The 27922-nt window shown below is 35.2% G+C and overlaps 5 protein-coding genes across 5 annotated transcripts; 3 read left to right on the forward strand and 2 right to left on the reverse strand.

Annotated features, from left to right (window-relative positions):
- Window positions 1–3201: 3201 nt before the first annotated feature.
- LOC140879801 (ninja-family protein AFP3-like) lies at window positions 3202–5620 on the forward strand. The gene is made up of 2 exons (XM_073283712.1): window positions 3202–4173; window positions 5022–5620. The coding sequence occupies exons 1-2, from the start codon at window positions 3585–3587 to the stop codon at window positions 5360–5362; spliced, it is 930 nt and encodes a 309-aa protein (XP_073139813.1). The 5' UTR covers window positions 3202–3584; the 3' UTR covers window positions 5363–5620.
- A 3704-nt stretch (window positions 5621–9324) lies between these two features.
- Window positions 9325–10648, forward strand: LOC140877172 (L10-interacting MYB domain-containing protein-like). The gene is made up of 2 exons (XM_073280698.1): window positions 9325–9912; window positions 10010–10648. The coding sequence occupies exons 1-2, from the start codon at window positions 9325–9327 to the stop codon at window positions 10646–10648; spliced, it is 1227 nt and encodes a 408-aa protein (XP_073136799.1).
- A 1722-nt stretch (window positions 10649–12370) lies between these two features.
- Window positions 12371–16341, reverse strand: LOC140879796 (LRR receptor-like serine/threonine-protein kinase RPK2). Its single transcript, XM_073283707.1, has one exon. The coding sequence runs from the start codon at window positions 16060–16062 to the stop codon at window positions 12661–12663; it is 3402 nt and encodes a 1133-aa protein (XP_073139808.1). The 5' UTR covers window positions 16063–16341; the 3' UTR covers window positions 12371–12660.
- A 6278-nt stretch (window positions 16342–22619) lies between these two features.
- LOC140877173 (UDP-glycosyltransferase 83A1-like) lies at window positions 22620–25127 on the forward strand. Its single transcript, XM_073280700.1, has 2 exons — window positions 22620–23103; window positions 24244–25127. Exons 1-2 carry the CDS (start codon window positions 22620–22622, stop codon window positions 25125–25127), a joined length of 1368 nt encoding a protein of 455 aa, XP_073136801.1.
- Window positions 25128–25459: 332 nt separating this feature from the next.
- Window positions 25460–27853, reverse strand: LOC140877174 (microtubule-destabilizing protein 60-like). Its single transcript, XM_073280701.1, has 8 exons — window positions 27120–27853; window positions 26922–27015; window positions 26787–26876; window positions 26462–26581; window positions 26056–26154; window positions 25805–25864; window positions 25636–25730; window positions 25460–25565 (listed from the first exon to the last, which is right to left on the reverse strand). The coding sequence occupies exons 1-8, from the start codon at window positions 27851–27853 to the stop codon at window positions 25460–25462; spliced, it is 1398 nt and encodes a 465-aa protein (XP_073136802.1).
- Between the last annotated feature and the right edge of the window lie 69 nt (window positions 27854–27922).

Here is a 27922-nt window from a genome sequence, read left to right on the forward strand (position 1 = left end):
AGCTGTGGACGAGATTAACAGTCCTTCAATCAAACGATCGAAATCCATAGAAATAGAAGCTTTGATACCATGTAGAAATTAAAGGAGAGAAAACTAGGTTTTTTATATAATGAAAAATTATGTATAAAAGTTACACAACAATATCTTTATATAGTTAGATTAAATACAAGCAAACAATGAAAAAACTACTCTATCCTTATTAGCTAATAAATAGAAAAGCCTAATAATAATAATATAATCTAATCTAATCTAACATGTTTATGTAATAAACAGTTTGTCCACGTTATGATACATAAATCTTTACTATTCTTTACTATATTATAATGTATAAAACTATTAGAGAAACTGAATTTGATTAAAAATGTGAACGGACAAAATTGCCATTTTTTTCTTGATCTAAAATTAGAGGGGCAAAATAAAGATTTAACAAAGCCCAACTCCCATCATGTTAACCCATTTCATCCCTACGATTTTATTTCTTACAATTTATGCAAATGTATGCTAATAGATCTTATATTTTATTGAAATTGATTATTATTATATTCAAATATTATATTATTCACGCGCAATGCGCGTGTGTTTCGTAGCTAGTCATATATGATCCTTGAGTTCTTGAATCGAATAAAATATATCAGTGTTCCTTTTGTTGAGAGTTGAGACCTAAATAATCATAGGACATTCTATTTTTGCAAGGTTTTCTGGAATTCATTTCACGTTAAAAAAAATAGGTTAAATAAAAAAAGATTATTCACTACATGAGTTGATGAGATATTAGCATTAATATGATCACGCTACATTCAATAATTTAATTTTAATTTAATTGCATGAACTGCAGGTAATTTATATGAACCCCATATATCTATTTTGCACCTTAAATTTAATATACATTTATGCTAACATAAACACAAACCGCTAGAAGTTATCAATTATTTGCTTCACTCATTCCAATTCGATAGCACAAACTTTCCTATTATAAACTCACAAATACACACATATATGTATATGCAATAATCAAAATATCAAATCTGTCTTCAAAAAATTAAAATTAAAATATAAATCTAAACAACACGCAAAAAAATATCCGCCACCGATAATTATTCCAACTCCTCATAATTAAAAAATAATTACGGACTAAAATAAGTTTAACAACAATAATAATAAATATTTGATTTGCTGATTTAGATGGGCCCCACTCTCATTAAATTTGACACCGAGCACGTTGCCTTGTGCAAGTTGCATGTTGTCGTGTAACATGTGGTTCCGCACCAAAACTCGACACGTGTACATATCACCAACAATTCCACGTGGCAGAAACCGACCCGCTTCGGAAAGTGCAACTTGAATCGCTGCTCGGGTCCACCTCCGATTTCATTTTTATTTTCCACGGATTCTCTCGGACCCTCCCCTCCAACTTGACATTCAAATCATTCAACTCTAAATGCCGTGCCTTTTTGCGGGGGGCCCGGTTTTCGCTCTCAAGATTATTAAAATCGATCGATTTATATATATATTTTTTACATTTATTTTCGAATTGTGGAATTAAGTTTTTTTTAATATCAATTTCACACAAAAACTATATTTAAACGGTCTCACGGATCAATTTTATGAAACAGATATTTTAACTGATTCGTCCCATAAAAAAAATACTTTTTATACAAGTTGGGTAGACTAGTCAAACATATATAGATTTTTTAGACCTTCTAACAATATATGTGTTCTTAAATGTAGAGAAGTAATAATTTGACTACACCGGTACAATGATTGGTGTGTGGTGATTACTTTCGTGTATGTTTGAAGACATTTCAATTACATTATCACCACTATTGATACAAGTCATTGTGGCACACGCGATGCGTGTCCCGTAAATATATAATTTGGTAAATACTTCAACTTGATAAAGTGTCGGCATAAGAAATTTAAATTTGACAGTGAAAAAAAATGGAAGAGAAAGAAGGGGGTTAGAAGAAAAACCGAAGAAAAAGTGGGAGAAAATGAGACATGATAGTTTTTTTGGGGAGTGTGGGGTATAATTGGAAAATTTAAGAAAATTTACCATGATACCAAAAATATTTTTTCTAGGATACGCACACTTAATAATATAGTAAAAAAAATTTATATGACGATGGAACATGTAGCCGTTACTATTTGATGTGTACTTGATAAACTTATGGATTAACACAATAATATGCAAATCACGTTACATAGGAAAACATCATACCTTTCTTCTTTACCCCGACAAGTGTGTGTGAAATAATTATGATGAAAAACAAGAATAAGGTGTTAAGAGACCCTCGTGACCCAATCCTAAACACTCATAAAATCAAAAGTTCAGATCAACTATCATTTCAAGTCAATAAGTATACAGATAGACACATCTCATTGAATTGATCGAGGGTGTTCGCAGTGATTGCACAAAACTTTCGTGTTACATGCTTGCTAGAAAAAGATGTTAATAAAAAAAAATCAAACTCTTCACTATCTATAGCGCTTGCTCATAGTAACATGTGCTCGATCGAAAAGAAACTATACATCCCATCATAAGACGTGGAAAATTTAATTTGATAACTTATGTTCGTCGCAAAATTTTATTATTGTCAACGAGGTTTTTTGATAAAGATTGATAGACAATGTAATATCAACTTGCATTGTATAGTTATGTTTTAAAGTCGAAAAGATTGGGAGGTATTATTAGGTTTTGTGTTGTTTTCACATTAAATTATTCGTTTTGGAATATGAATCACCAAATGCCCAATTGACATTTGTCTATTGTTACTTGCACACCAACTTGCTTATTTATTTCATACTTTACTCAATATAATAATAACTTTTTTCAACAATGCTTCTCCCATTTCTATTGGTCATGATACAATATAGCATATAACAATGTCGTCTAATCCTCACCCACTTCCAAAAATTATTTTTCTAATTTAGTACAATGTTTTGATCCATTTTCCAACTTAGATGGCGATTGCAAAACTAGTCAACATTCCCGTATTCTTTTTTCGAAACCATTGATAGTCTATAATAAAATTATTATTATTATTATTATTTTATAAAAAAAGTTAAATGTAAATCTTGAGAAATGGATATAATTGAGTAGCTGGAGACGCCTGTTTGGTATTCCACCTAGAAAACTGGTTGTCTCAACCACGTGGCAAGAGAGCAAACGCGTCTCCTGTCGCCACGTGTCGATTTTTTGACACACCTACGTTGCGGTTGAATGGGCCTTTTCGTCATTTCACGCTGTCTCCTGGAATCAAGATCCCTCTTCCGTTCCACCTCTTGCTCCAACAATCTCTCACCATTGGCTTTGCTCTATATCGCCGGCTTTTTTTCTTCGTAGCAAAATCAAGTAAAGATAAGATTTTTTTTTCGTTGGTTTGATGCGCCGAAGATTCGGGTTTTTTGTTTTTCATTTGTTCTGTTAGAAAACATGCTGTTTTGTGCGCTGAAATTCGCGCGGAATTTATTGGTTTTTGAAGACCCCGCCTGAGTTTTTGATTCGGAGGTGTGTTTTACCATCTGGGTTCGGCGAATTCTTTCAGATATATTTTTTTCTTGGTTTTCTTTCTCTTGCTTGAGTTATGGAAAAAGTTCAAGAAAAAGGGGAGAAATCCAATCTTTCTTTGCGGGTGAACGGGGTTCGAAGAGATCTGCAGCATAAATTCACGAGCCAGGGCTTTGAGGAGGAAGACGATGAGATAGAGTTGAGTTTAGGGCTTTCGTCGAACGGTAGATTTGGCGTGGACCCAGCAAGAAAGAAGCTGAAGCGTTATTCTTCGATTTCGGATTTGGTCTCCCCAGTTGAGGCTGCGTCTGATAATGTGGGCGGCACACAACCACCCCGCGTAGCCGCGTTTGAGAGCTACGGGCTGCCGTTGATGAGGGCCTGCTCTCTGCCGACAGAGGCGGCGGCGGAGGAGGTCCGCCACCGCAGGGAGATGCAGTCGATGCGGCGCATGGAGGCCAGGAAGAAGAGAATGGAGAAGTTGAAGAATGTGAGAGTGGTGAAGGATAAAGAGAGCTGTTTGGAACCTGAAAATGGTGACTTTCAAAGAGTTTCCAATGAGAATTGTAATGGTTTGGAGAATGGACATGGAATGGAAGGCTCAATTGGATCACTGGGAAGTGGATCATCTGGAGTTTCTGAAACTCAGAGCCAGCATATAAATGGTATATATTACAATCCACATCTTTGTCAATTTTTATTCTTGGTGCTATGTCTAAAATATGCACTTTATTTTTCTTTTTTGCACTAACAAATGTGAAGTGTGGCTCTGAGTCTTTTCATTTTTCATTTATTAGAATTTCCTCATTCGGTCATTTACTTCTGTTCCTCATATAATTTACCCCATAGTAGCGAGCAGATGCAATTTTGGACTTGGTTTTCTTATGTGATTATCATGAACAAAGTTGGGTGATTTTGGAGTTGGAAAAACATGCTTTTTTTCCTGCCCTTCGCCCAAATCTTTTGAATCTGTGTAGTTGAGACTTGAGAATAATAGGATGTATTGTTGCTTATCCGCCTCGAGAAGAAACAAGCGTTTTGTTTGAACTCCGTGCACCGCATTTCATGTTAGCAACATGAGGCCAACGACAGTACTCTTCAAGATCATTTCATTGATGCAGCATTATAAATTTGGAGACTCTGAGTATTGTCTTGTAAAGAAATCTGTCGTCCACATCTGGAAAATCGGGCATGATCTGAGTCTTTTATAATTTCAGCTAGCTAAATCAGTTAGGTTGCGTTTGGAACGATGGATGTGAAGTTAGCGATTTCAAATTCATAATAACAAATCCATAGGTTTGTTTGGGATGATGAATTTTAACTCTTTTCAACTAGTTTTTTTTCAAGTCATTGCCGTGGATTTCAAACCATCTTCATGTGGAGTTATTTCAAATTCTTTGAAGGATTTTCTCAAATCTAAATACAACCTAACATAATCCTTGAAAGTCAACTCTCTTGGCTAAATTTACTCTAAATCTATGTGGGATTTCATGCATCTTTTTTCCTATAACAGGAAAGCAAAATACAGAGGTGAAGAGCCCTTCTAGTATTCAATCATCCCCGGCTGGTCCGATGGATCATAAACCTGACGACAAGGGCACGACAAACGGAGGAAAAGAAATGCTCAAGAACGCCATGCTCGATATGCCTTACGTATCCACAAAATGGGATGGAATAAATGGCAATAAGGTCGACGGATTTCTATACGGATACAAAAAAGGGGAGGAAGTTAGAATCCTGTGCGTTTGCCATGGCCTTTTCCTTTCACCAGCCGAATTCGTGAAGCATGGCGGAGGCGGTGATGTGGAGAACCCTTTGAAGCACATAGTTGTTAACCCTTCTCCTCTTTTGTAAGTATCTTTCTTATCGAGCCGGGGGCGAACTTTGGTGGGGCGGTTGGGTTGGAGCTTCTGGATTTAGTTTGTGCAGGAAAGTTTCCAACTTTCTTGTACTTGATGAAGAAAACATGGTTCCCGAAGGGAAGAGACTTGGTTGTGAGAAGATTTTAACGATTAGCCTTTTTATTTATTTGGAGCAAGTGTTTATTATTGATTGATCCAACGGTTGACGAGCTCAAAGAATTCGTTCTAAATTTCATGTTTTAATGCTTAATCTTTGGAAGATTGGTATTTAAAGGTCTCCTGTAATCTTTAAATTAACAAGTATTTGCTCATAGTTATCTAAAATATGGACATAATTTTGGGGAATATTTTATTTATTTTATTTATTTATATCTGTTAAGCGCACAAAAAGCAACTCGTTTCCAATTCATTCCCCACACGGCACACCATTTAACTTTTCGCCACTCTGAAAACAATTAAATCGTCATATTCTTCACACCCACAAAAAACATATGTTTTAACAATTTAAAGTAACCCACAACCCAAGAAAAATGCAATACGGATCATCATAGACGAGAAATGTACGTTCTTTTTTCAAGTGATATGTTAATATTGGAGAAAGATAGTACACAAAAAATGAACTTATGCATCATTAATAGGGGTGAGAAATAATATCTGTTACCCCGAGAAAATATTTCAACCCGAGCCCGTTTATAATGGGTCAACCCGATATGACCCAACATGTCAAGGTCCAGCCCAGTTTGAACTATGTTGGACTTTGACCAAGGCTGGTCATTATGGGCCCACCCAAGTTGTTTCTAATGGGCCGCAAGTATTCTTTTATAATTCAAGTAAAACTCTGATATATATGAGATAAATCTGGATCTTTTCAAATATTCACGAGATAGAGATAAGCTTACAAATGGACCAATGGATGAAGAGTCCTAGTCCAAGACATGTTATAATTCTACTAGGCAACTTATTATTCTTTTCCTATAAATACAGGTATTGTTATGGTTGTATTATTCAGTATTCATTATTCATTACTTACTCTTCATTATTCATCACACATTCACTCTCACTTTTACATTCACGCACTCATATCTCTCAGTTTTCGCATTAATCATACCCTCTGCCTTCAAGACACTGACTTAGGCATCGGAGGGGTCACGCCGAAAACACTTTCGGCGCCCCTTGACCTAGCTGTTGCTTGCGCAGATTTCATTGATACCCGACCCGACCCGACCCGACCCGACCTACTCTATAAAGGAATTGGAGGATCCATTCTACCAGACCGAACCCGAGGTAAAATTTCGACATCATCAATATCGAAAGGTTGAAATATCGCATATATTGTACCGAAAAAAAATCGTATATACTGAAAATTTTGATACGGTATCGAACTTTTCGTTATCGGTATACTTTTTTAAAAGTTCGGTATTTCGGTAAACATTCATATTTTTTAAAAAAATTAATTAATATACATATAATTAATTTGGTATAGACGGTATAAATTTATGGTGAAAAATAAGAGTTTTTTTAAATAATGTCGGTATAGACGGTATTATACCGATATCGTATCGAATTTCGGTATATCGAAATTTTTCGATAATAACGATATAAAATTTATGTTATATCGAAATTTTGATATACCGAAATGTCGGTCGATAACGGTATCGATTTTTTCGATACCAAAATTTTCGGTACGATATGCGATATTCGTTCAAAATCGATACATCGTACCGAATCAGCCCTAATCATGAACTGTTAATTTATAATATATCTAATCTTCTATTTGAGAGCATATATACTGTAAATCAACTGAAACTAATATTTACAAAATTTAAGTTTTCTAAAAAAACGAAAAAAAAGGGAAAATTCTTCCGGTGAATCTCTCTGTATAACAATTTGGTAAATATCGATATAACGAACTACAAATCTCGCGATATAATAAGGGAGTGTTTGCACTCACTAAAAATAAGTGATTATTAGATTTTAGCTTTAAAAAAATCATATTTGTGTATTTTTTAAAGTCAGATTTTGTGTTAGCTTGTGTTTGTATTAATTAATTAAAATTTTAAAGCTGGTCATGAGGTGATTTTTATTGTTCAAAAGTGATTAAACTATTTTGATAAATAAATAAAATTTTCTTTTGAACCATTTTGCCCCTGTCATTTTTCCGGAAACCCTTCTCGTTTCTCTCATTCCACATCCTCTCTTCCTTCATTTTTCTTCTTCGATTGTTCGTATGTCATCGAGAGAAATCGATGTCGAGAACAAGGTATTTAATTCTCGAGATAATTTGCACTTAAAGGTAAAAATTTCCTTGAATTCGTGGTTTTTAATTGGAGTTTAGCAACAATTTTACATTATTTTTAAAATTTTATTTTTCATTTACGTTGCAGAAATTCACACAAGCTCGAAGAGTTAATTAAGGAGATTCAATTAAGGAAACCGAGTTAAATCAAGGTAAACCAACATGGAATTCTATTCATGTTTATGTGATTACGATTATAGTAAAATATGCAGGTTATTAGATACACGGAAATGAGTGTGATTGGATGCGATTGTTATTATTGGAGGTTTTGGTTTGCATTGAGTTTTTATTCCTAAATCTTTTGGAGAATTAGGCGGTTTGGGATGTGAATTGATGGTTAGACTGACTAAAGCTGGTGAAGAAAGAATCAAATCCTTCAAAGTTAACATTGTATTGTAGGTGATTTTATTGTAATTCGTCTGCTCCTGCTTCATTTCCAGAGTCCAAAAACTCCTCGGCTTAAAAAATTTCGTCATTTTTAGCCCACAATCAGGATCTGCTTCTTTCTTGGCTGCTGATCTATTACGGCTACATGTCCTGCTCCCAAGATCGCAGAAACACAAACCCATTTGCTGCTTCTGTTTTTCCGACAAGGAATCTTAAAAACTTGAAATATTCAATCCCCTATGATGGCATTCGATGAATATCACACTGTTACAGCTAATGAACAATAACCTTTTTTCTCTTAGAACCGATATCTGTGGGCTTGGGCTCTAGGATACATGTTGCTACACATATGCATCATCAACTTAGTTATACACGCATGTTGTGGTTCGAGGGAATCCTAAAATAATCTGCATGATGCAAGAAGCTATCTCAAACGTGGAAACCTTTTTCTGATACTAATGTGTTGTTTTACGTGTCCAGATTTCTGAGAAGTGTGGCTGTCAACCATTGCCTGATACTGAAATGCAATCGATATAGCGATCAAGGCTCTTGAAGAACTCGGGTGCAATTGCTGTCTGAGTATCCGACCAAATAAAAGAACTAGCTGGTCTGCAAATCTACCGTTGGGTTAAGAGGTGGGAGCAACAGAACTAATCATTCATTAGCATTAAATCAAAACACCATTTGTTTTGTGGCAATGACAAGAGTATTTGATTTAACAGTTGAATTGGGATGTTTGTTTTATCAGTATATTTCTGGAATCCAAATATGAATTTTTATATCTAAATTCCATATACTATTTTGGAGTAAATGAAAATTTAATCTCTGTACCCAAATGTTGTGCAGGAAAAATTGTTAGCCAATGCCATTGAACCAAACTAATCAGCTAGTGACGATTAGCTCGTTATATTGTCATTTAGATAAGAAGCGCACTTCGTATTTTGATTATATATTTTTATGAGTTGCTGATAAATTTAAGATATACTGGTTTTGTGTAATGGATTAAACTAAGAATAAACTAAAGGGTATGCCACACGTGGCTTGGTGCTTGAAGCCTAAATGACTCCTATAAAAACTGAAGTTTCTCATTGCAATTTTCACCTCAAAATCTGCCATCTAACAGTGTTTCCATTTTGGAAATTTATGCATGACTAGATTCTTGGCTTTAGATTTGATCGATTGGGTGCTTTTTATTTGAACTTTACTGCTATTGAATCCATTAATCTTAATTATGATCAGTTACTTGTTTTTATGTAGTTATTGATTCACAAATGCCTTGGTCAAAGCACTCACAACTTTCTCAAAGTATTGATAGTAGTAGACGACAAATGATTAGAAGTAATGATTCTATGGAGAAGACAAGTTGGGATCCTAGAACTACAGAAAGACATCCACAACGTGCTCAAAGTGTTGCCAATGATAAACAAGACATGATTAGAAGCAATGATTCTCTAGAGAAGACAAGTTTGGATCCTAGAACTGAAAAAATGCATTCACAAACTTCTCAAAGCCTTGACAGTGGTGGACGACAAACTGTTAGAAAAAATGATTCTCTGGAGAAGGCAAGTTGGGATCCTAGGACTACAGAGTTATTTATTAGGATATGTGTTGAGGAACTTCAAGCTGGAAATAGGCCAGGCAGCCACTTTTCTAGACTTGGTTGGGAGAACATATTGCGTAAGTTCACAACAATTACAAATTGTAAGTATACAAGAATGCAATTAAAGAATCGTTGGGATAACATGAGAAGAGAATGGGGACACTGGAAAGGACTTTTGCGAGGAGAGACTGGACTAGGATGGAATCATGAAAAGGGAACAATTGATGCAACTCCAGAGTGGTGGCAACAAAAGATACAAGTAATTTACTCATTATTTCAGAAATAATAGATGTACAATCTGTCATATTATGATGAAAGACTATGCTTAATTATGTAATACTATTTTTACTTTGTAGGCATTGCCCGAAGCAGCCAAGTTTAGAGAAAGAGGACCTTTGTTGTTAAATGAGCAGCAAATTTTATTTTCAGATGTTTTAGCAACTGGTGAAAGTCAATGGGCCCCTAACTCTGGATTGTTGCCACCACATTTGCAAGATGATGATTCTCATGACATTGATCCAACTACTGAAACTTCTAAAATCCCACAAAATGTAACAAAAGCTGGACCAATTGGAGGATCTAAGAGGATGAATGGAGAGTTTTCATCACGTATTCGTCATAAGAAATCAAAGAAGATATCAACAGCTGAGAAGATTGCTAAGTGCCTAGAGCGTATGGTTGATACAATAGAAAGTGAATCTGCATCATCTCGAGCTTCTATTGGTACCGCACGACAATTCACTATCCAAGAATGCTTAGAGGTATTAGACAACATCTTTGAAATTGAAGAAGGTGATGATTTGTGGATGTACGCAACCAGATTATTCCTGAAACCTTCTATAAGGGAGATGTTTCTAACCATCAAGAAGAATGAGACTCGATTGAAGTGGCTGCAACAACAAATGGAAATTGACATGCAACGCAGGACACCTTTAGGCACATCATTTCATGCACATCGAGAGTTCCATCACAACGACAATTCATCTTTTGGCTGAAATTGTTATTTTTTAGGCTTAAACTAACTACTTTAATCCAAGTAGACCTTGTAATTCACCTTAAAGGTGATTGATGTTTGATATAGTTCGCTGCATATGTTGATGTTTTAGTCGGATATTTTGGCATGATGAATGATGAATTTTGTGGTATTGAATCTGTTGTTTTGTCATTTATTATTATTGTTATTCTATATATGCTTGTTCGTTCTAACATGCTTCTTTTAATTTCTTGAAAACTTCCAGATTGTTTTTAGTTTTGTTAAAAAAATTGTGCAGTAATGATTCGTGTGTGTGTGTGTGTTTATGTCTGTGTGTATATATATGTTTATATAAAAGTCGTCTTACAAACCTCCATACCTGATGTGAGATTTTTGAACATGTTATATAACTTATATGTTTTACGTTGTATTATGTACACATCAAGAATATCTTCAATCAAGAAATTTTATATATTGTTTATTTAAAAATTAAAAAAATTATGAGCTAAAATTCAATTTTATATATTGTTTATTTAAAATTTAAAAGATTAAAATATTTTGAATATTTCTCTCGAATTACACAGACAAATATACTATATATAAGTTCGTGTTTAAAGCTCAAATATGTTTGTTTTTATAAACATGATTTTTTTTAAATTCTAAATAAATTATATATATATTATATATATATATAATAAATACAACCCAAAAGGCCGGAAAACAAAATAAAAATAAACAAAGCAAATATTAATGTTTAAAAATTTGTATCACAATTGAAGGATTTGTACGTATGTAGTCATTTTGTTGAAAAGTATGCATGTAATTCATTTTTTTTTTGAACATTTTTTGAACATAAATATCACATTATATAGGAATTAAATGGGTTGATGGTATTACGATAATGATGCCATGTATTGTTTTTTTTTTTTTGGGAAATAATACAAACTTTTAAAATATGAGCCTAATTTAAAAAAACTTTATAAATAAAATTCAATTTTATAAATAAGTTAAATAAATATTAAAAAATTTAAGAAACTTCTATATTTTTGCCCACTCCTCTCTAATTTCGTATATGACATGCTATACAAGTTATTCATTTAAATATATTTGTTTTATAAATATTTTTTTTATCCTAACAAAATAATATATTACATAAAAAAGATAATAAACATCCCAAAATTCTGGAAACAAAATAAAAACAAACAAAACAAATTAAAAAAAAAAACTAGTGTGTAACACCATTTTCACACTAGCAAAATTAATAAAAGTTGAAAAGAAGAAAGAAAACGAGATCACAATTATTCTTCACAAAGAGATGTAAATGTGTTTTCCAATAGGGTTATTTTTGGCATTTTATTAAAAAGTTAGTATGAAAATCACTTATGTACAAAATACATCACCTTAAAAAAATTTCAGCTCTTAGCTTTTGATTTCAAACACTACCCACTTATGCTTTTTTCTCATTCCACCATAATCTATAAATTTAATCAATTCTCCAAAAGCATAATTTCTTGCAAACACTCCATAATTACTTTGAATATGAATGTAACGAAGATTATATCCATTCCCATGAAAAGAACAAAGAAGAAATGAAATTATTTCTCATACATCATCAAAGCCAAACATGGTCATATTCCCGGCTCATTTCTGAATAGGATGATGTCAAACTAATTTCTGAAAACACCTCAGAATAGAATAAACTACTTCTGCAAAGCAAAACATTATTTACACGATATCTTGCAAATAAAGCACTAATCTTTGTTACTTTTACTTGAACCAAGAAAAAAAAAATAGAGACGAGATACAAGTATACAGCACCATAAACAAATATCTGCTTCCTTCCGCAGAACATTAGTAAATGAATTCCCCCATGATCTAAGACTCGGGCACGGAAAAAAAAAAGGGGGTAAAGGTAGTAAAAGCTACACTACAATATACAAATCGCTAAGAATTCAATACTAACAGTAGCCCAAGAAGACACCCGAAACCACTTCTCCCATAAAAGTGTCAATAAAATGAGATTCTTCTGTATATCTAACAAGATGGAGGCTGAAGTTGTTTAAGCCGTCTTACTACCTGCTTCATTGTTGGCCTGCTCGACAGCGAGTCGACAGTACAAACAACTGCCAGATGCAAGACTTCGACCAAATCGTCGTGCGGGCTCGAATCCCACAACCCAGCAGTAAAGAATTCCTTGGCATGGCCTTGCCGTAGAAGCATGCACGCCCAAGCGACAATGTTGAATCCGTTTCCATAGGAAGAGAAGGATGGATCCAGAGCTTTCTTATCGGAGATTAACTCAAGCAACACAACCCCGTAGCTATATACATCAGCCTTGTCGGAAACACGGCAAGTCATGGCGTATTCTGGAGCTACGTACCCGAAAGTTCCTGCCACACCAGTTGTGGCATGAGTTTCGGAAGTCCCCAGTAGCCTAGCCAGTCCAAAATCGGATAGATAGGCATTATGCTCCTCATCCAGCAGAATATTGCTTGGCTTCACATCACGATGAAGAACACGTGGGACACATTGATCATGTAGGTAGGCGAGTGCCCTTGCAACGTCTAAAGCAATCTTGTGTAGTATTCTCCAATCAACAGCTCTGGTGGATCTTTCTTGAATGAACTTTTCAAGATTGCCACCTGGTAAATAATTGTAAATCAGAAACATCTCGGTTTCACTGGCATGATATCCTATCAAAGTAACAAGGTTTCGATGGCGAAGCCTCCCCAGGGTTTTGATTTCTGCATCAAACTGCTGAACACCTTGGAAACGCCCCAGTGCAAGGCGTTTTACGGCAACCAGGACTCCTGGAGCAACCTCAGCTTTGTATGTTGCTCCAAAACCTCCGCTGCCGATGCAGTTGCTTGTATTAAAACTTGCTGTGGCACGCACAACAATATCAAACGTCAGTGGAACACCAATGTCGGCAAAGGTGATCACTTCCTTTCGGGCGGTTCCACTTACTCGGGACCGTGGTTTCCACTTTCTTGTGTAAAAGAATAGAACAATAAGAGCAAGAAGAACAGACACAATAGCTGCAGCTGATGTTATAGAAGCGATCTCAATTGCGTTGAAGCCTCCACGTCCACTTGTTTCATTTGGATTTGATGATGGAGAAGTAGCATCATTTTGCGGGTTTCTGTGTTGATCAGCAGCTGGCGAAGCTAGCAAGAACGAAGGGCAAGGCTGGAGGAAAGGGTTCCCAACGAAACTGTCGCATTTGGTGGAATTATTATTCAGAGGCAGAGGTCCAGAAAAATTATTGAATGACACATTAAATGTCAACAGAGTGGTCATGTTTGCCACCTTTGCGGGGATCTGCCCAGAAAACTTGTTGTTGTTCAGGAGGAGGACCTTCAAGTTCCTCAAATTCTCAAGATTTTTAGGAATTTCACCAGACAAAGAGTTTGAAGACAGGTCAAGAACTTCCAGAGAGTGGAGCTGTGCCAAGCTTGCAGGGATGGAACCATTCAGAGAATTTCCAGCTAAAGAAAGGCATCGTAGATCCTTTATCTGGCCAAGGTTGCTAGGAATCAGACCTTGCAAACGGTTCCAGCTTAAATTAAGAACATCAAGTGACACCAAGTCACCGAGGCTGGAAGGAAGACCACCCACCAGTTGATTAGACGAAGCATCCAGAAGCAGCAGAGACTTGCACATTGTGCCAACATCTATCGGAATTCGGCCAGATAACCAATTCGCAGAGACGTTGACAATCATACCTCTCACTTGATCACACTTTTCAAAAAAACTTCCAGGGAACGATCCAGTAAGCTTGTTGCCACCAGCAAGAAAGGCATAAACTGTTTGCTTTCCCAATCTTTCAGATGCAATAGGCATTGACTGCACGAGGCCTGTGAAGTTGTTAGAACCAAAGTTATGGATCACGGAGAAAGTACCAGCATCTTCAAAAAATGGCAAAGAAGTTTCAATCTGAGTTCTATATCCAAAATACGATATATATGCTGCAGATGGATCATAAGGCTCTTGGGATTCCACATATGTTGATTGCACTGGTGCACAAGATCCATTAAATCTGGGAATTGTACCAGTTAAAGTATTCCCACTGATATCAAACCGAGTCATACAAGGAACACGAATTTTGTCAGGGATCTCACCACTAAGTCTATTTGAGCTCAAATCGAGAAAATGCAGTTTCTTGCAATTACTAAATGCCTCCGGGACATGTCCAGAATGAAAATTTTGAGCCAAATTCAACACCTCCAAATTGTCACAAGAACCCCAACTAACAGGCAACATTCCTTCAAGAGTTGCTCGAGGTACCCAGACCACCCGCAAGCTTGAGAGACTAGTAACTTCGACTGGAATTGTACCTTCATAGAAATTATATTCATCACCAGTATAAGCCAACTTTTCCATTGTGAGACCACTTCCAAGACTTTCGATATTCGGAAGAGGATCCCATAAGCTTGACAACACAAGGACAGATAAATTTGAGCACCCTTCGAGCTCAGATGGTATGGTGCCACTAAAACTGTTTCTTGAAACATCCAGCACTTCAAGCTGACTCAGCCGACCAAGTTCACTTGGAATAGCATATTCCAACATATTTGAGAACAGCACAAGCGTTTTCAACCAGCTACAGTTTCCAAGAGTTTTAGGAATGCCTTCAGACAAGTAATTCCCTGAAAGCTCCAAATACTCAAGCTTCCCGCAGTTATCACCAATCTCAACGGGAATCGGCCCATTGAGCATATTGTAGGACAAGTAAAGCCCGCTTAAATCTTTAAAATTGCCAATAAACACCGGGATTGATCCATTAATCCGATTCCCAGCTAGATTCAAAACTTCAAGAGCAACACAGGCAGATAGAGAGCTTGGAATCCCCCCAAATATCTGATTAAATCCCAAGTTAAGAACTTTCAACTTTTTCAAACCATAAAATTGAGCGGGCAAAGAGCCTGAGATCAAATTCCCTTCCAGGTCAAGATTCTCAAGATTTTCCATGCCCCAAATTTCCGCCGGAATCCCACCACTCAGCTCATTGAAGGGCAGGGATAAAATCCTGAGTCCAGTAAGTTTTGCAATAGAAGGGCTCAGTGTACCCAAAATTTTACCTTCACTTTCCAGACAAGGCCTTCTAATTCCAAACCCGTACAAAGGGAATTGAGCAATTCTAGCACAAGACAAAGAATTACCTCCACCAGAAACATTCAACGCCACGACCCGCGAACCCGAATCACACGAAACCCCGGCCCACGCACAGTGATCCGGGCTATTCAAATTCCAGCTACTCAGCACACCAGAAGGGTCCGAAAGCGAATCCTTCAACTCCAAGAGCACGGATTTATCCGAATCGGAGCCCGAAACAGCTCGCTCCTGAGCTGAAAACAAGACAACACAGAGGAAAACCAAAACCCTCAACGGCTTGTGAAGATGGTGCCATATCATAAGAAAAGAACGACAACCCATTGCCGAAGAACCAAAAGTGTTCCTCAAAAAGCCCCAAGAAAAGCTCGGACCCTCGCTTGTCCCCCTCTTTCTTGCAATCAGGTAATGGAGAGCAGTGAAAAACCCTAACCCTAATTCGGGATTAGCTTTTTTCTCCTTCTTCTTCAAATTATAGTCGTGAAATGGAGTCCACGGAGAGACCAAAGAGAGGAGAGAGGGAGGAGGAGGAGGAAGAAGCAGTGGGGTTGCTCTTTGTTTGTTCTCCTTTGACAAAACGCGTTACTTCGCAATTTCATTGTCTCTGTGTCTTTGGTCTTCTCTTGTAATAATTTTCCCTTTTTTTTCCCTTTTTTTTAAAAAAAAAAATATTTATGTTCACCATTTTTATATTTCAGAGAATTTTTCATGGTCATCAGCTGGACTACGATGACTACAGATTGGACTTTCCCTAGTCATTACATTTTCTTCACCGAACTTTATTTCTTTCTCACCCTTTTTTTAAAAAAAAAATAATACTAATTTTTAAAAATATCTTTTTTTGAATTAATTTTTTAAAAAAATATTTTGAAAACAACTCTAATTAGTACCTGAATTATTTTCCCACCATGTATTGTGTTCGTTTCTTTCTTATGGACTATGGTTGCGGGGTTTTACATTCGGTTATCGTCATAATCGAATTTTGCAAACATTGAAAAAACTAATTTTTTTCATTGAATAAAAATCTGAATTTTCAAATTAATTGAGCGTAATATTTTGTGAAACGGGTCTCGTTTCTGTCTATGTTTAGTTGTTTAAAATAAAAGATAATATTTTTTAATGAGTGACAAAATTAGGAGATATGTGTCATAAAAGAAATTACTTAAGTTATTTGGATCAAATTTGCAAACTAAATTGATCAATTTGATGGGTTATTAATCCAATTTTCTTTTGTCGTTAAAAAAGCGACCAAATCTATTTAAGTATTTTTTAACTGTCACGGTATCTTTAATCAACCATTAATTTCAAACCAAATAATATGTATTTTTAATTCCAATTTATCACATAAAAAATCAAGACAGATCAAAGACGTTTGTATGTTATAATAAATTATTACAAGTACCATATTTGTTACAATCGGATTATGAATATGATAACTCCATCCCAAATTTGATAAATAGATCTCAAATATAATTATTAGTATCGAATTTGACATCTTGATATCTTGTAAACTATGATAAGAGTAAATAAACATGTATAGAATTTTAAACAAATTGTTGAGTGAGTACCTTAATTAGTAAACCTTTTTGTGGGGGAGGTGATAGGGGACCATCAGCCGGTCAATTAATGCGTTAGCCCGTCAATGGAGTTGTGGGCCCAGGCCCAAAGCCAATGGCAAAAGTTGATTTTACCATTTTGGGTTTGATTTTGATGGACTCAATTATTACTCTTTTTTTTCCCAAGTTGACAAGGTCTAGGGCCCATCAATCTTCTACCCACCAAAAATGAAAAACTACTCAAATTGACAAAAACATTTGATTATATTATACTTTACTGATCGATTACATATTTACATTCAATTTATCTATCATAAGATATAAATGATATATTTAATTATTTATGAAATGTGAGATAAAATACAAGGGAGAATATACGGTTAAAAATACATAATGGTGGGAAAGGGTGGTTTTTGGGAAAGATTGGAAAGTCTAATCATTGAAATTGGGCACTCCCACTTGTAAAAAGCTACTTTTTTCTTCTCCTTTTTGTTGAGTTTGTGGGTTGGACATGTGATCCAAAAAAACCTTGGAAATGTCCACCAATCAGATAGAAGTTTCACTCCAAATTCCCCTCCATTTCCCTCGTAACAACAAGGAAAATTGGTGCGCCCCTACTTGTTAATTGTTTCCGACGGTTTCATAATTAGATCGATGATCAAATTAATCTATTTTTTTTTAAAAAAATATAATCAGTTGAACTAGAAAACTGTTGATCTATATAATATAATTAATAATTTATTTTAAAATTTAAAAACCTAAAAAATGTATATAAATAGACAAAAAAATACATTTTTCATAATTTGAAAACTAAGTAACTACATAAATATATTCAAAATATCAATTATAGTTATATATTTTTAAAATATAAATTAATTATTAAAAAATTATAGTATTACTAAAATGATATTTTTAACGATGTACAAATACTCATGTATATATATAATAAAATATTGAATTTAAGGTTTAAAAAAATAAAAAAACCAGTAGAATTGGTTTTATGGTTTTTGACTTATTTTGATCTATTGAATCATTAAAACGGTCTTTGAGAGTGTATCGGACAAAACTTGTGATCGTTTTTCGGTCGAACCGACATGTCCGATTTAGTTTTGAAATGATTGATTGTTTCTTCTCAAATATTTTTTTAAAAAACAATTAGTTATCACTTCATATGGCCAAATTATGTTTGCTGACCATTTATATAATAGTGATGTTTTGTGAGATGCTCTCGCAAATATCTGTAGTGAAAAGTAATACATTTGATATAAAAAGTAAAAAATATGTTTCATGTAATATATTTATCCCAGATCTATATTCGTGGGATGGGTCAAGCGACCCATATTTATCATGAAAGTAATATTTTGACATAAAAACAATATTTTTTCATGGGTCGGGGCAAAAAAAAACTTTCCCTATTAAAAATGAAAATTGAGAACGTCTCATAAGAGTTTTTGTAAAAATTAAAATATTTTTATTTTCGATAGACTAAAAAATTCATATCACAAAATTAATTTGCAAGACGGTTTCATATCATTTTATGTGTCAACCACAAACCCATTCTCATAGTTCATCACTCGGTGGTTGTGAATTTCATCTATTTTGAATTGTATCATATGGGTCGCTGCAGTTGATGGATTTTGAACTTGTGAATGTGAATACGATATGAAACAGAATTATATTTGGAAGACCTTTAAAAACTAATTGGATTTGTTTGTATTTGGGAGGTAAAGGACCTAAAGGCCACTTTCACCTTTTGTACATTGTATCCAAATTTTCATTAATAAGGCATATGCTTTCCTCCAAAAATTACTAAAATTCCTTTGAACCAATTTCAAAATTAATTATGTATTAAATAATTTATTCTATAATTAAATAAAAATAATAATTCAGTTTTTAAATAATAAGTTATTCTAACAATATCATGAATTTTATTTTAATAATACGTTACCATTTGTGAGAGAAAATGAAAGTTTGTGCAAAGATATGTGATGATACCAAAAATTTATTTCGAATTCGGTCTGGTAGAGTTTATTTTCAAATCTTTTGTAATACGGGTCGGGTTGGGTCGGACGTGACGAAGTTTTGTGCAGATAGAAACAAGGTTAGGGGGTGCCGAAGGTGTGTTCGGCGTGACCCTTTCGATGTCTAAGTCAGTGCTCAAAAGATGAAGAGCTTGAGAAAACAAAATATATAAGTGAGTGAATGCGTGAGCCAAAATGAATGTGTAAAACCATAAAAAATATCTGATATTTGTAGAGGCTGGAGGGGTAAGTTACCTTGATAGGGTAAAATTCTTGTTAGAGCAACACTCTGCTCAAAGGTAGGAGAATAAATTAAGTAGAACTCAATTACCATGTCGGTTAAGACTCTAAGCTGACTTAATAGCCTTATCCTAGTCCTGAATGTATTGGGATTCTCTTTATTAGATTCTCAAGACTCTTTTTGTTGGGCCCGGGTCGTCGTATACACTATCCAGGCAGGGCTCGGCCTAGTGAACTCATCAGTTAGGGCTTGAACCATGTCTATGACTTTTTGGTATTGATTGGGCTTTTACTAAGCTTGAGTTTTACCGCATAATAGAACTTGGTGAAAATTGGGGAACTTTTCTAAATATCGATTTGTCGGATTCGGGTCGAATCAAACCCATATATTTTTGGGGAATCAATATGTTATGCTCTACCGGATGTAACACAATTTATAATTTTTTTTACACGAATTTACAAACAGTGTGGCGCCATAAAAATTTGGATAGTTTTCGACAAATATAAAATCCTCTTAAAACAATATATATATGGGTTGAGCAATGGCTAATAGGCTACAGCTTTTTCTCAACAAGGTTTCAATTTTGGAAAAAAAATATATATATTCAATTACAAAAAACACCATTATACAATTAAAAATAAATAAATAAAATTATTGGGGCTGAAGCCCACATAAGTCGTACAACAACATCCCATAGGACAATGGGCTATCCTTTATGTTTCACGCACAAAGCTTTGATAAATTGCTGGATACACATTTTACGTCGACTTCGATATCAGTCCAAAATTCGAGTCCATCAAATATTTGATAAATTTATATTGCTGTTGGAAATCCTTCAGCCTCGTGAAAGTAATCATATAATTTCATATAAATTATAAAAATATGTCGGTTCGACTCGTCTCAAAAACTGGAGAAATATTTTGCTATCATATTTAAGACTAGAAATAATAAATGTCGCTTTTAATAATAAAAACTTAGAATTAGAGGTCCCCAACCAAAAGCCATTGAAATTCTACCAGCACTCTTCAACACGTACATGCTCAGGCTTAAATCTTAATTTCCTCTTCCACTCTATAATACTTCGAATATCCTTTAGCTTGACTGATGAAAAACTATTAAACTTATAATTTACTTCAATTTAGATAATTGTCGTCTATATTAATAAAAATTAAATATAATTCGAGCTCGAGATCTAGTACGTAGATTTACCAGAAATTTTAAAAGCTCGTAATATATATTTACATTAATTTTTAATTCGCATGCTATTTGATAATGTACTAATTTTGGCATCATGGAACAAGTTATAGCTCCACATTGATGTAATCTCCAAGGAATTAAGGCCCCAAGATCCTGTAGGAGATTAAATAGACAACTGAAGTCTTAATCATTCCAAGAACTAACAACAATACAACAATTCTTAATCATTCCAAGAACTAACAACAATACAACAGACAAACTAGTGAAGTAATCAATCACAAAGATGCAAATGCATCAATACAAAATATGTAATAACAACAATCATATAATTAAACAACGGAAAATTATTCGATTTCATCTTAGGCATCCACGTTTAATTCCTTGAGGAAAACAATAACGAAGTTCTTGATCTCAAACCACTCCTTGTTTTCATCGCTCCAACCCGGGCTACAACTTTTCAAGTCCTTTCTTTTTATAGGTTTTTTTTTTTTATTTAAATTTTGGGGCAATGATGCTAATGAAAAATTGGGCTAAACTTAATATATACTAGCAACGGTGCACACGCATTTGCGTGTGAAAAATAATAACTACAATGTATATGAATTTTGATGCTTAACATATAAGGTTAATTAGAAAAAAAAGAAAAAAAAATTGGAATTGACAAAGAGAGTTATTGGAGATGTGAGGATAGTGAGTAAGAAACATGGAGAAAACAAAAAGTTGAAAGGAAAGATATTTTGGGTATATTGAAAAATAGACCATGACACCAAGTTAATTATTCTAATATGACTACACTTAATAAATAGTAATATATATATATATATATATATATATATATATATATATATATATATATATGAGTAAGAAACATGGAGAAAACAAAAAGTTGAAAGGAAAGATATTTTGGGTATATTGAAAAATAGACCATGACACCAAGTTAATTATTCTAATATGACTACACTTAATAAATAGTAATATATATATATATATATATATATATATATATATATATATATATAATATAAAAGAACTCAACCTCAAGTAAAAGTTGATATGTGTCTCCTGGTGCACATAATGCTAGTGGTGCACATAATGCTAGTTTTTGAATTATCAACATTCAACACATGATGTTAACATCTATTAAAATATGAGAGACCCACGTGTTGTTTGGTGTTATGGATGTGATGAATGAAAAATGTGTATAAGTGTGATCAGGGGCGGTCGAAAGAAAAAAGAGGCCCGATGCGAAGATTAAAATAAGAGTTTCTTACATTAATTTAAAAAGAGAGTTGATATTTACATTCTATTTGTTGTTATTTACATTCTATTTGTGAATAAATTTGCACTACATTCTACAAATGAAGTGGAGTATAGGTAACACAAAGTGAAGTGTAAATATCAACTCCCATTTAAGAAATCAAATATAATCGAGCTATATGAAATTATTTTCATATTTTGTTAATATAATTATGAAATTGTCCAAAAAAAAATCACATTTACCACCAAAACTCACAATTTAAGTGCTAATTTAATTTAAAAGCAGTTAATTTAACCATTCAAAAAATCACAATGACTAATATATATAGATGGATAATAGGTTGAATTTTAAATTTTGTAGGAACATTATATTTACTATCATATAATGTCTTAAATGCCCTTGTTAGTTGCAAACAATTGTAGCTTTTCTCATTTTCATTTATTATGTCAAACAGTAGCTAATAGTACGAAATACAAAGATAACTACAAACCCGACATGCACCTGTATATAATATATATACATGACACAAATTCTAACACCAAGCGATCAAGCACGATTCAAAGTGAGCAAATTAAAGAATAGTCATCTAGCCAAGAAAAAAATAAAAAATGGGGAAACCCCATGTCCTAGTTCTTCCATATCCAGCACAAGGCCATGTTATTCCATTAATGGAGCTCTCCCAATGCTTAGCAAACAATGGCATCAAAGTCACGTTCGTGAACACCGAGTTCTGTCACCGGAGGGTCGTAGAATCCATGTCCAAGAAAGGAAATCACATGCATGAAGCGATAGACTTGGTTTCGATCCCCGACGGGCTGGAGCCTTGGGACGACAGGAGCGATCTAGGGAAGTTGACGGAAACGTTGGTGAAGGAGATGCCGGGAAATTTGGCGGCTTTGATCGGAGAGATTAACGCGAAAGGAAGAGATGAAATCACGTGCGTTGTTTCGGATTACTGGCTGGGTTGGTCTTTGGAGGTGGCGCAGAGATTTGGAGTGAAGAGAGTTGCGTTCGTGCCTGCATCTGTTGCAATGTCTGCGCTGAGTGTGAATGTGCAAAAGCTGGTTGATGATGGGATAGTTGATTGTAACGGTAAGTTCATTCCGTCCCATTTATGTTTGAGCTCGATTCGAAAAACAAAATAATTAAATGTTTTTCTGTTTTAGAATTAAAAATTAGAGTTGAAGTTCGAGCTCGACTCAATTTAATTTTGTGCTTCTAGCTAAGCTTATTAATTGAGATTATATTAATAAAGTATTAGGCCGGCTCGTGAACTACTATTTCATCGTGCATGAGACGGCCGGTTACAAAAAATAGTTCGAACATAATGATTATTGACGAGAGACGGTTTCACAAGTCAATTTTGTGATACGGATCTTATATTTATTTTTTTTATGAAAAATTATTATTTTTTATGCCAAAAATATCACTTTTATTATAAATATGAGTATAGTTGATCCGTCTCACAAGAGTAGGTATGTAGTCTAGCCCAACAATTATATATCCTAATAAAAACTATCAATTTCTAATTTAATATCAAATACGTCATTATTTTTTTTAATGATTTTTCACTTTTTAAGCACTTTTTGACTCTCTCACTCCTTGCTTGGTGATGATCAATTTCCATTTTTTTCTGTTCTTCCAATAATATATATACTTTTTGCAATTTTGAATTGGATGATTTCATAGCTATCTCGATCTTGAATGTGGTTAAAATGGTTGGTTTGAAAGAAGTTTCGTTTTCGTGTGAACATTAGTATGTGATGAATATTAATGTGTTGATAAAATATCTACATGATTTTTTATTTTTATTTTTGCTTTTTTGTTAAGCTCTTGAATTTGAGGGTCTTTGTTTAGTTTAAAATTTGGGAAATGCGATGTGTACATGGAGAGCTACACGTTAGGTTACACACTACACATGAAATTACAAAAGTATCCCTCCATTTTATTTGAAAAAACTATTTCCAAAATACATTTTTGTAATTTCAAGTGTTACGTGTAACCCAACGTGTAACCATCCATGTACATGTAGCATCATCCTTAAAATTTTCACGTTGCTGAAATAGGTAGAACACTTTAATTTTATTGCTTTATAACTAACTAATGATCTTATAATTAGATAGTGAATAACAACATATCTGAAGATTTTTTTAAGTCAGATCATGAAATTACAGAGTAAATAAAAATTATTATTAACTCTCAAGTTACTATTATTAAACGAATTATGTGCAGGAACACCGTTCAAGAAACAGGTAATCGAGCTATCACCAGGCATGCCTGGAATCAACACAATGAACCTAGCATGGGCAACCATCGGAGATTTCGCCACGCAAAAGATCATATTCCAGTTCATGAAAGACAACACCAAGTTGATAAATTTAGCAGAAAGGGTGATCTGCAACACGTCCCATGAGCTCGAACCCGCCGCACTCGCCTACGTCCCGCATTGCTCCGCCGTGGGCCCTCTTCTAGCAAGCAAACGTCTCGGCAGCACGGTAGGCCATTTCTGGCCCCAAGACTCCGCCTGCCTCGACTGGCTCGACCAGCAGCCGCCGTGCTCTGTCATCTACGTTGCGTTCGGGAGCTTCACCGTCTTCGATCAAACACAGTTCCAAGAACTGGCGCTCGGCCTGGAAGGCACAAACAGGCCGTTCCTATGGGTCGTGAGGAAAGACACCGGTAAATCCTACCCGGAAGGATTTGAACAAAGAGTCGAGGATCGAGGGAAGATTGTGGGTTGGGCGCCTCAACAGAAGGTGCTGTCGCATCCTTCTGTGTCGTGCTTCTTGAGCCATTGTGGATGGAATTCGACGATGGAGGGCGTGAGCAACGGTCTGCGGTTCTTGTGCTGGCCGTACTTTGCGGATCAGTTCATCGACGAGAGTTACGTCTGTGATTACTGGAGGGTTGGATTGAGACTGGACAAAGATGAAAGTGGGATCATTACACGAAAAGAGATTAAGAATAAGGTGGAGCAGCTTCTGAGGGATGAAATAATGAAGAGGAGGGCTTTCGAGCTTCAGAAAAAGGCTTTGGATTGTGTAGCTGAAGGGGGTAGCTCTCACAAGAATTTCCAAGATTTTGTGGATTGGATTAAAGGAAAGGGAAGCGATTAAGAAGATTTTAATGCATTTCATGTTATATGTCAGAAAGAAATTATAAGTTTCTGATCAAATTATTTTACATCAAAGATACAATCAGCCATTATCACATGGAGTTTGGTGAGCATAACTACGTTGTTTCTCAAGTTAAAATAAACTCTGCAAACACTGCTCTATGTTGTTTGTCAACTTTTGAAAGAGTCGGCATCTTTTACTTTCTGAGTTTCTATTAATGTTACTTTCTTCTTGTTTTACTATGAAAATGTCACAAGTTTGCAGAACTGTGATAAGTAATCAGAATGCAACTTATACACAGAGGAATAAAATCGTTTGCCATTAGGCATTCGCTAGTGTGAACAAAAGCCATCCAAAGATTTGAGAGACTTCATCTTCTTGTAATTTATAGGTTTTTGGAACTTTGGTTCTCTTGGTATAGTAGGGTGCTTCGTAGACCTGCGAAATTGGAATACAGCTGATTCTCATTGAGTTACATCTAGCTTAAGTTTAGTTTAGGCAGATTTACCTTTTGGGTACAAAAGGCGTATCGAAATATGGCATGGGCAGAGCTTTTGGAACGAGCTCTCTCCTTAGTCTCCGGATTTCTTCTTCTTCCGCTAGCTGCAAGAGGAATTCGTAATCTGAAACTCGTAACATTATGTAACAAAGTGGTTTGCTGAAGTTTTACAAGTTACCTTCTGCTGTTTCTCTCTTTCCATCCGGTAGTGCTCAAGTAGGCTAATTTTCTTGGCCACCTAAGAAAGTGCACCATGAATAAGATGTATGGTTAAATTTTTAACAGCGATAAAAACCGAAAATTGATAAACCCGATGATATAGCTATAGCTGAAGCCTGAAGATGGGTGGAAGCATTTGATCCATATATGTATCTTACTATCTTAGTGGAAAGGAAGCCAGCATAGTAGGTTTGATAGCGAAGATTGTACCTGATGGTCGAATCTGGCCCGCTGCACGGCCCTAGTATCACTATGCATTACCAAATCAATAGGTCTTGTATTCTCTTTGGTTGGAGGTTTCACCACACACTGAGGTACACAAAAAAGATCCCATCGATCAACTTCTTTTCAAATATGCCATTAAGGTTCAGAATTTTCCCTTTCATAGAATGAAAAAGAAAACAGCAAACTGACATGAAATGATGAAATCAGGGAAATTTTAGGCAGGATATGATCACTCCCCAAGATGACCAATAGTTAACAAAAATATCTTTACAAGATGATATGTTTGGGCATAATACTTGATATAGTTATGAAAAATGCGATGAAGACATGTGAAACCAAGACGAAAGTTCTGATTTGGCAAATTAGGAGAGCCACAACAAATATGAGTTACCTCTGGTTCCTCTGTTGTCCAAGGAAGACCTTGAGTAGTCGGCGTCCGCAATTTCTCCTCTTCCACCATCATCTGTTGCAACTTCTTCATGAATTCTTTCTCTTTGATTTTTCCTCTTTCCTGTTTGTAGAGCGACGTCCAAATTATTATTAACATTTAGACGGAGTGTAACATAGTTAACAAAGATTAAAGGTGATATGGTTTTGGCCAATGCTAATCATTGATCATATAACAAATATATACTCTCAAACAGCACAATATGGGCAAAAAAATTGTAAGCCACTAAATGACCACAAACCGAACTAATCTTGAGACACAAACGAACCTCAGTTCGGAGCATGAAGGGCTTTGGTGAGGTCGTTCTAGGCCTCCTCCTCCAGTGTCGTCTAGAAAAATTTTCAGCGGATTCGGGGCTCTACAGACGTGAAAAAAAAAGGGATGAGACACCTAAAAGAATAACCATTATTCTAGTACTAGCAGAGTATAGGTTTTGGTGGATAGCTCTCACGCTTAGCTCGCTTCTTCCACTGCCAGCAGAAGTTTGAGTTAAAATGCTGCAATTTGAAAGGCATGAAATCCCTTCAGAACCAAAACTTGAAAATTTGTTTCAGCATTTAATCATATCAAAATCCAACTAAGTTTCTGTGATCACACAAACCTCTCTTGGCTGCTTTCCAACGAGCAAGATCCGCGTGAATCGAGCTCTAAACTCTCCAATGCGACGAAAAATTCCAACGGAAAGGGAGAAGAAGAGTCCTGCATTTTGGAAACCTTCTGAGGCTCCTGTACCTGTCCCTCATAATCCCTCCATCGAATTGAAAGAAGTTTTTCAAATGCCTTCACCAAATGCATCACCCTCCCCGATCCCGGCTCTGGTACATTCTTTCTCGCTTCTTCCAATAGTCTATCCATACACATATTCAAATTGATCTCGGAACTCACTCTGTTCTTCTCCGTGCAATCCTCGTTTTCGCCTTTAATCTGAGACAAAACATATTGTCTCTCTATTTCCTCCCACCCCGAATCGATATCCCGGTAAAACGAGTGTTCCTGAATAGCCCTCAGATTCCCATTCCCTCTTTCCTCATATTCGCTGCAAAAGACTGTTTCCTTAGAAGAATTCAGTTCCTTGCTACACGATTTCATCTTCGCGATCGTCTTCTCCACCAAAGGCGAACCCACCGTGCTCCTATCCGGGTTCCTGGAATCAGAATTCTTTGTGCTATCACCAAACTTGATCGATGACGAATTAGATACCTTCAATACATATCCCGACACATTTGGATTCAAATTCTCCGTGTAAAAACACGCTTCATTAAATCCCGATGAATTCAAATTGTCAGTTTCTTTTGCTCGAGTAACTGCTCCCGAAGAATTTAAACTCGAATACATTTCGAAATCCGGAGGAAACCGAGATTAATGAACTTGAAAACGAAGAGGAATTTCAACACTAGGCGATGC

This window comes from Henckelia pumila, chromosome 2, assembly GCF_033568475.1.
Source record: "Henckelia pumila isolate YLH828 chromosome 2, ASM3356847v2, whole genome shotgun sequence".
Lineage (NCBI taxonomy): Eukaryota > Viridiplantae > Streptophyta > Magnoliopsida > Lamiales > Gesneriaceae > Henckelia > Henckelia pumila.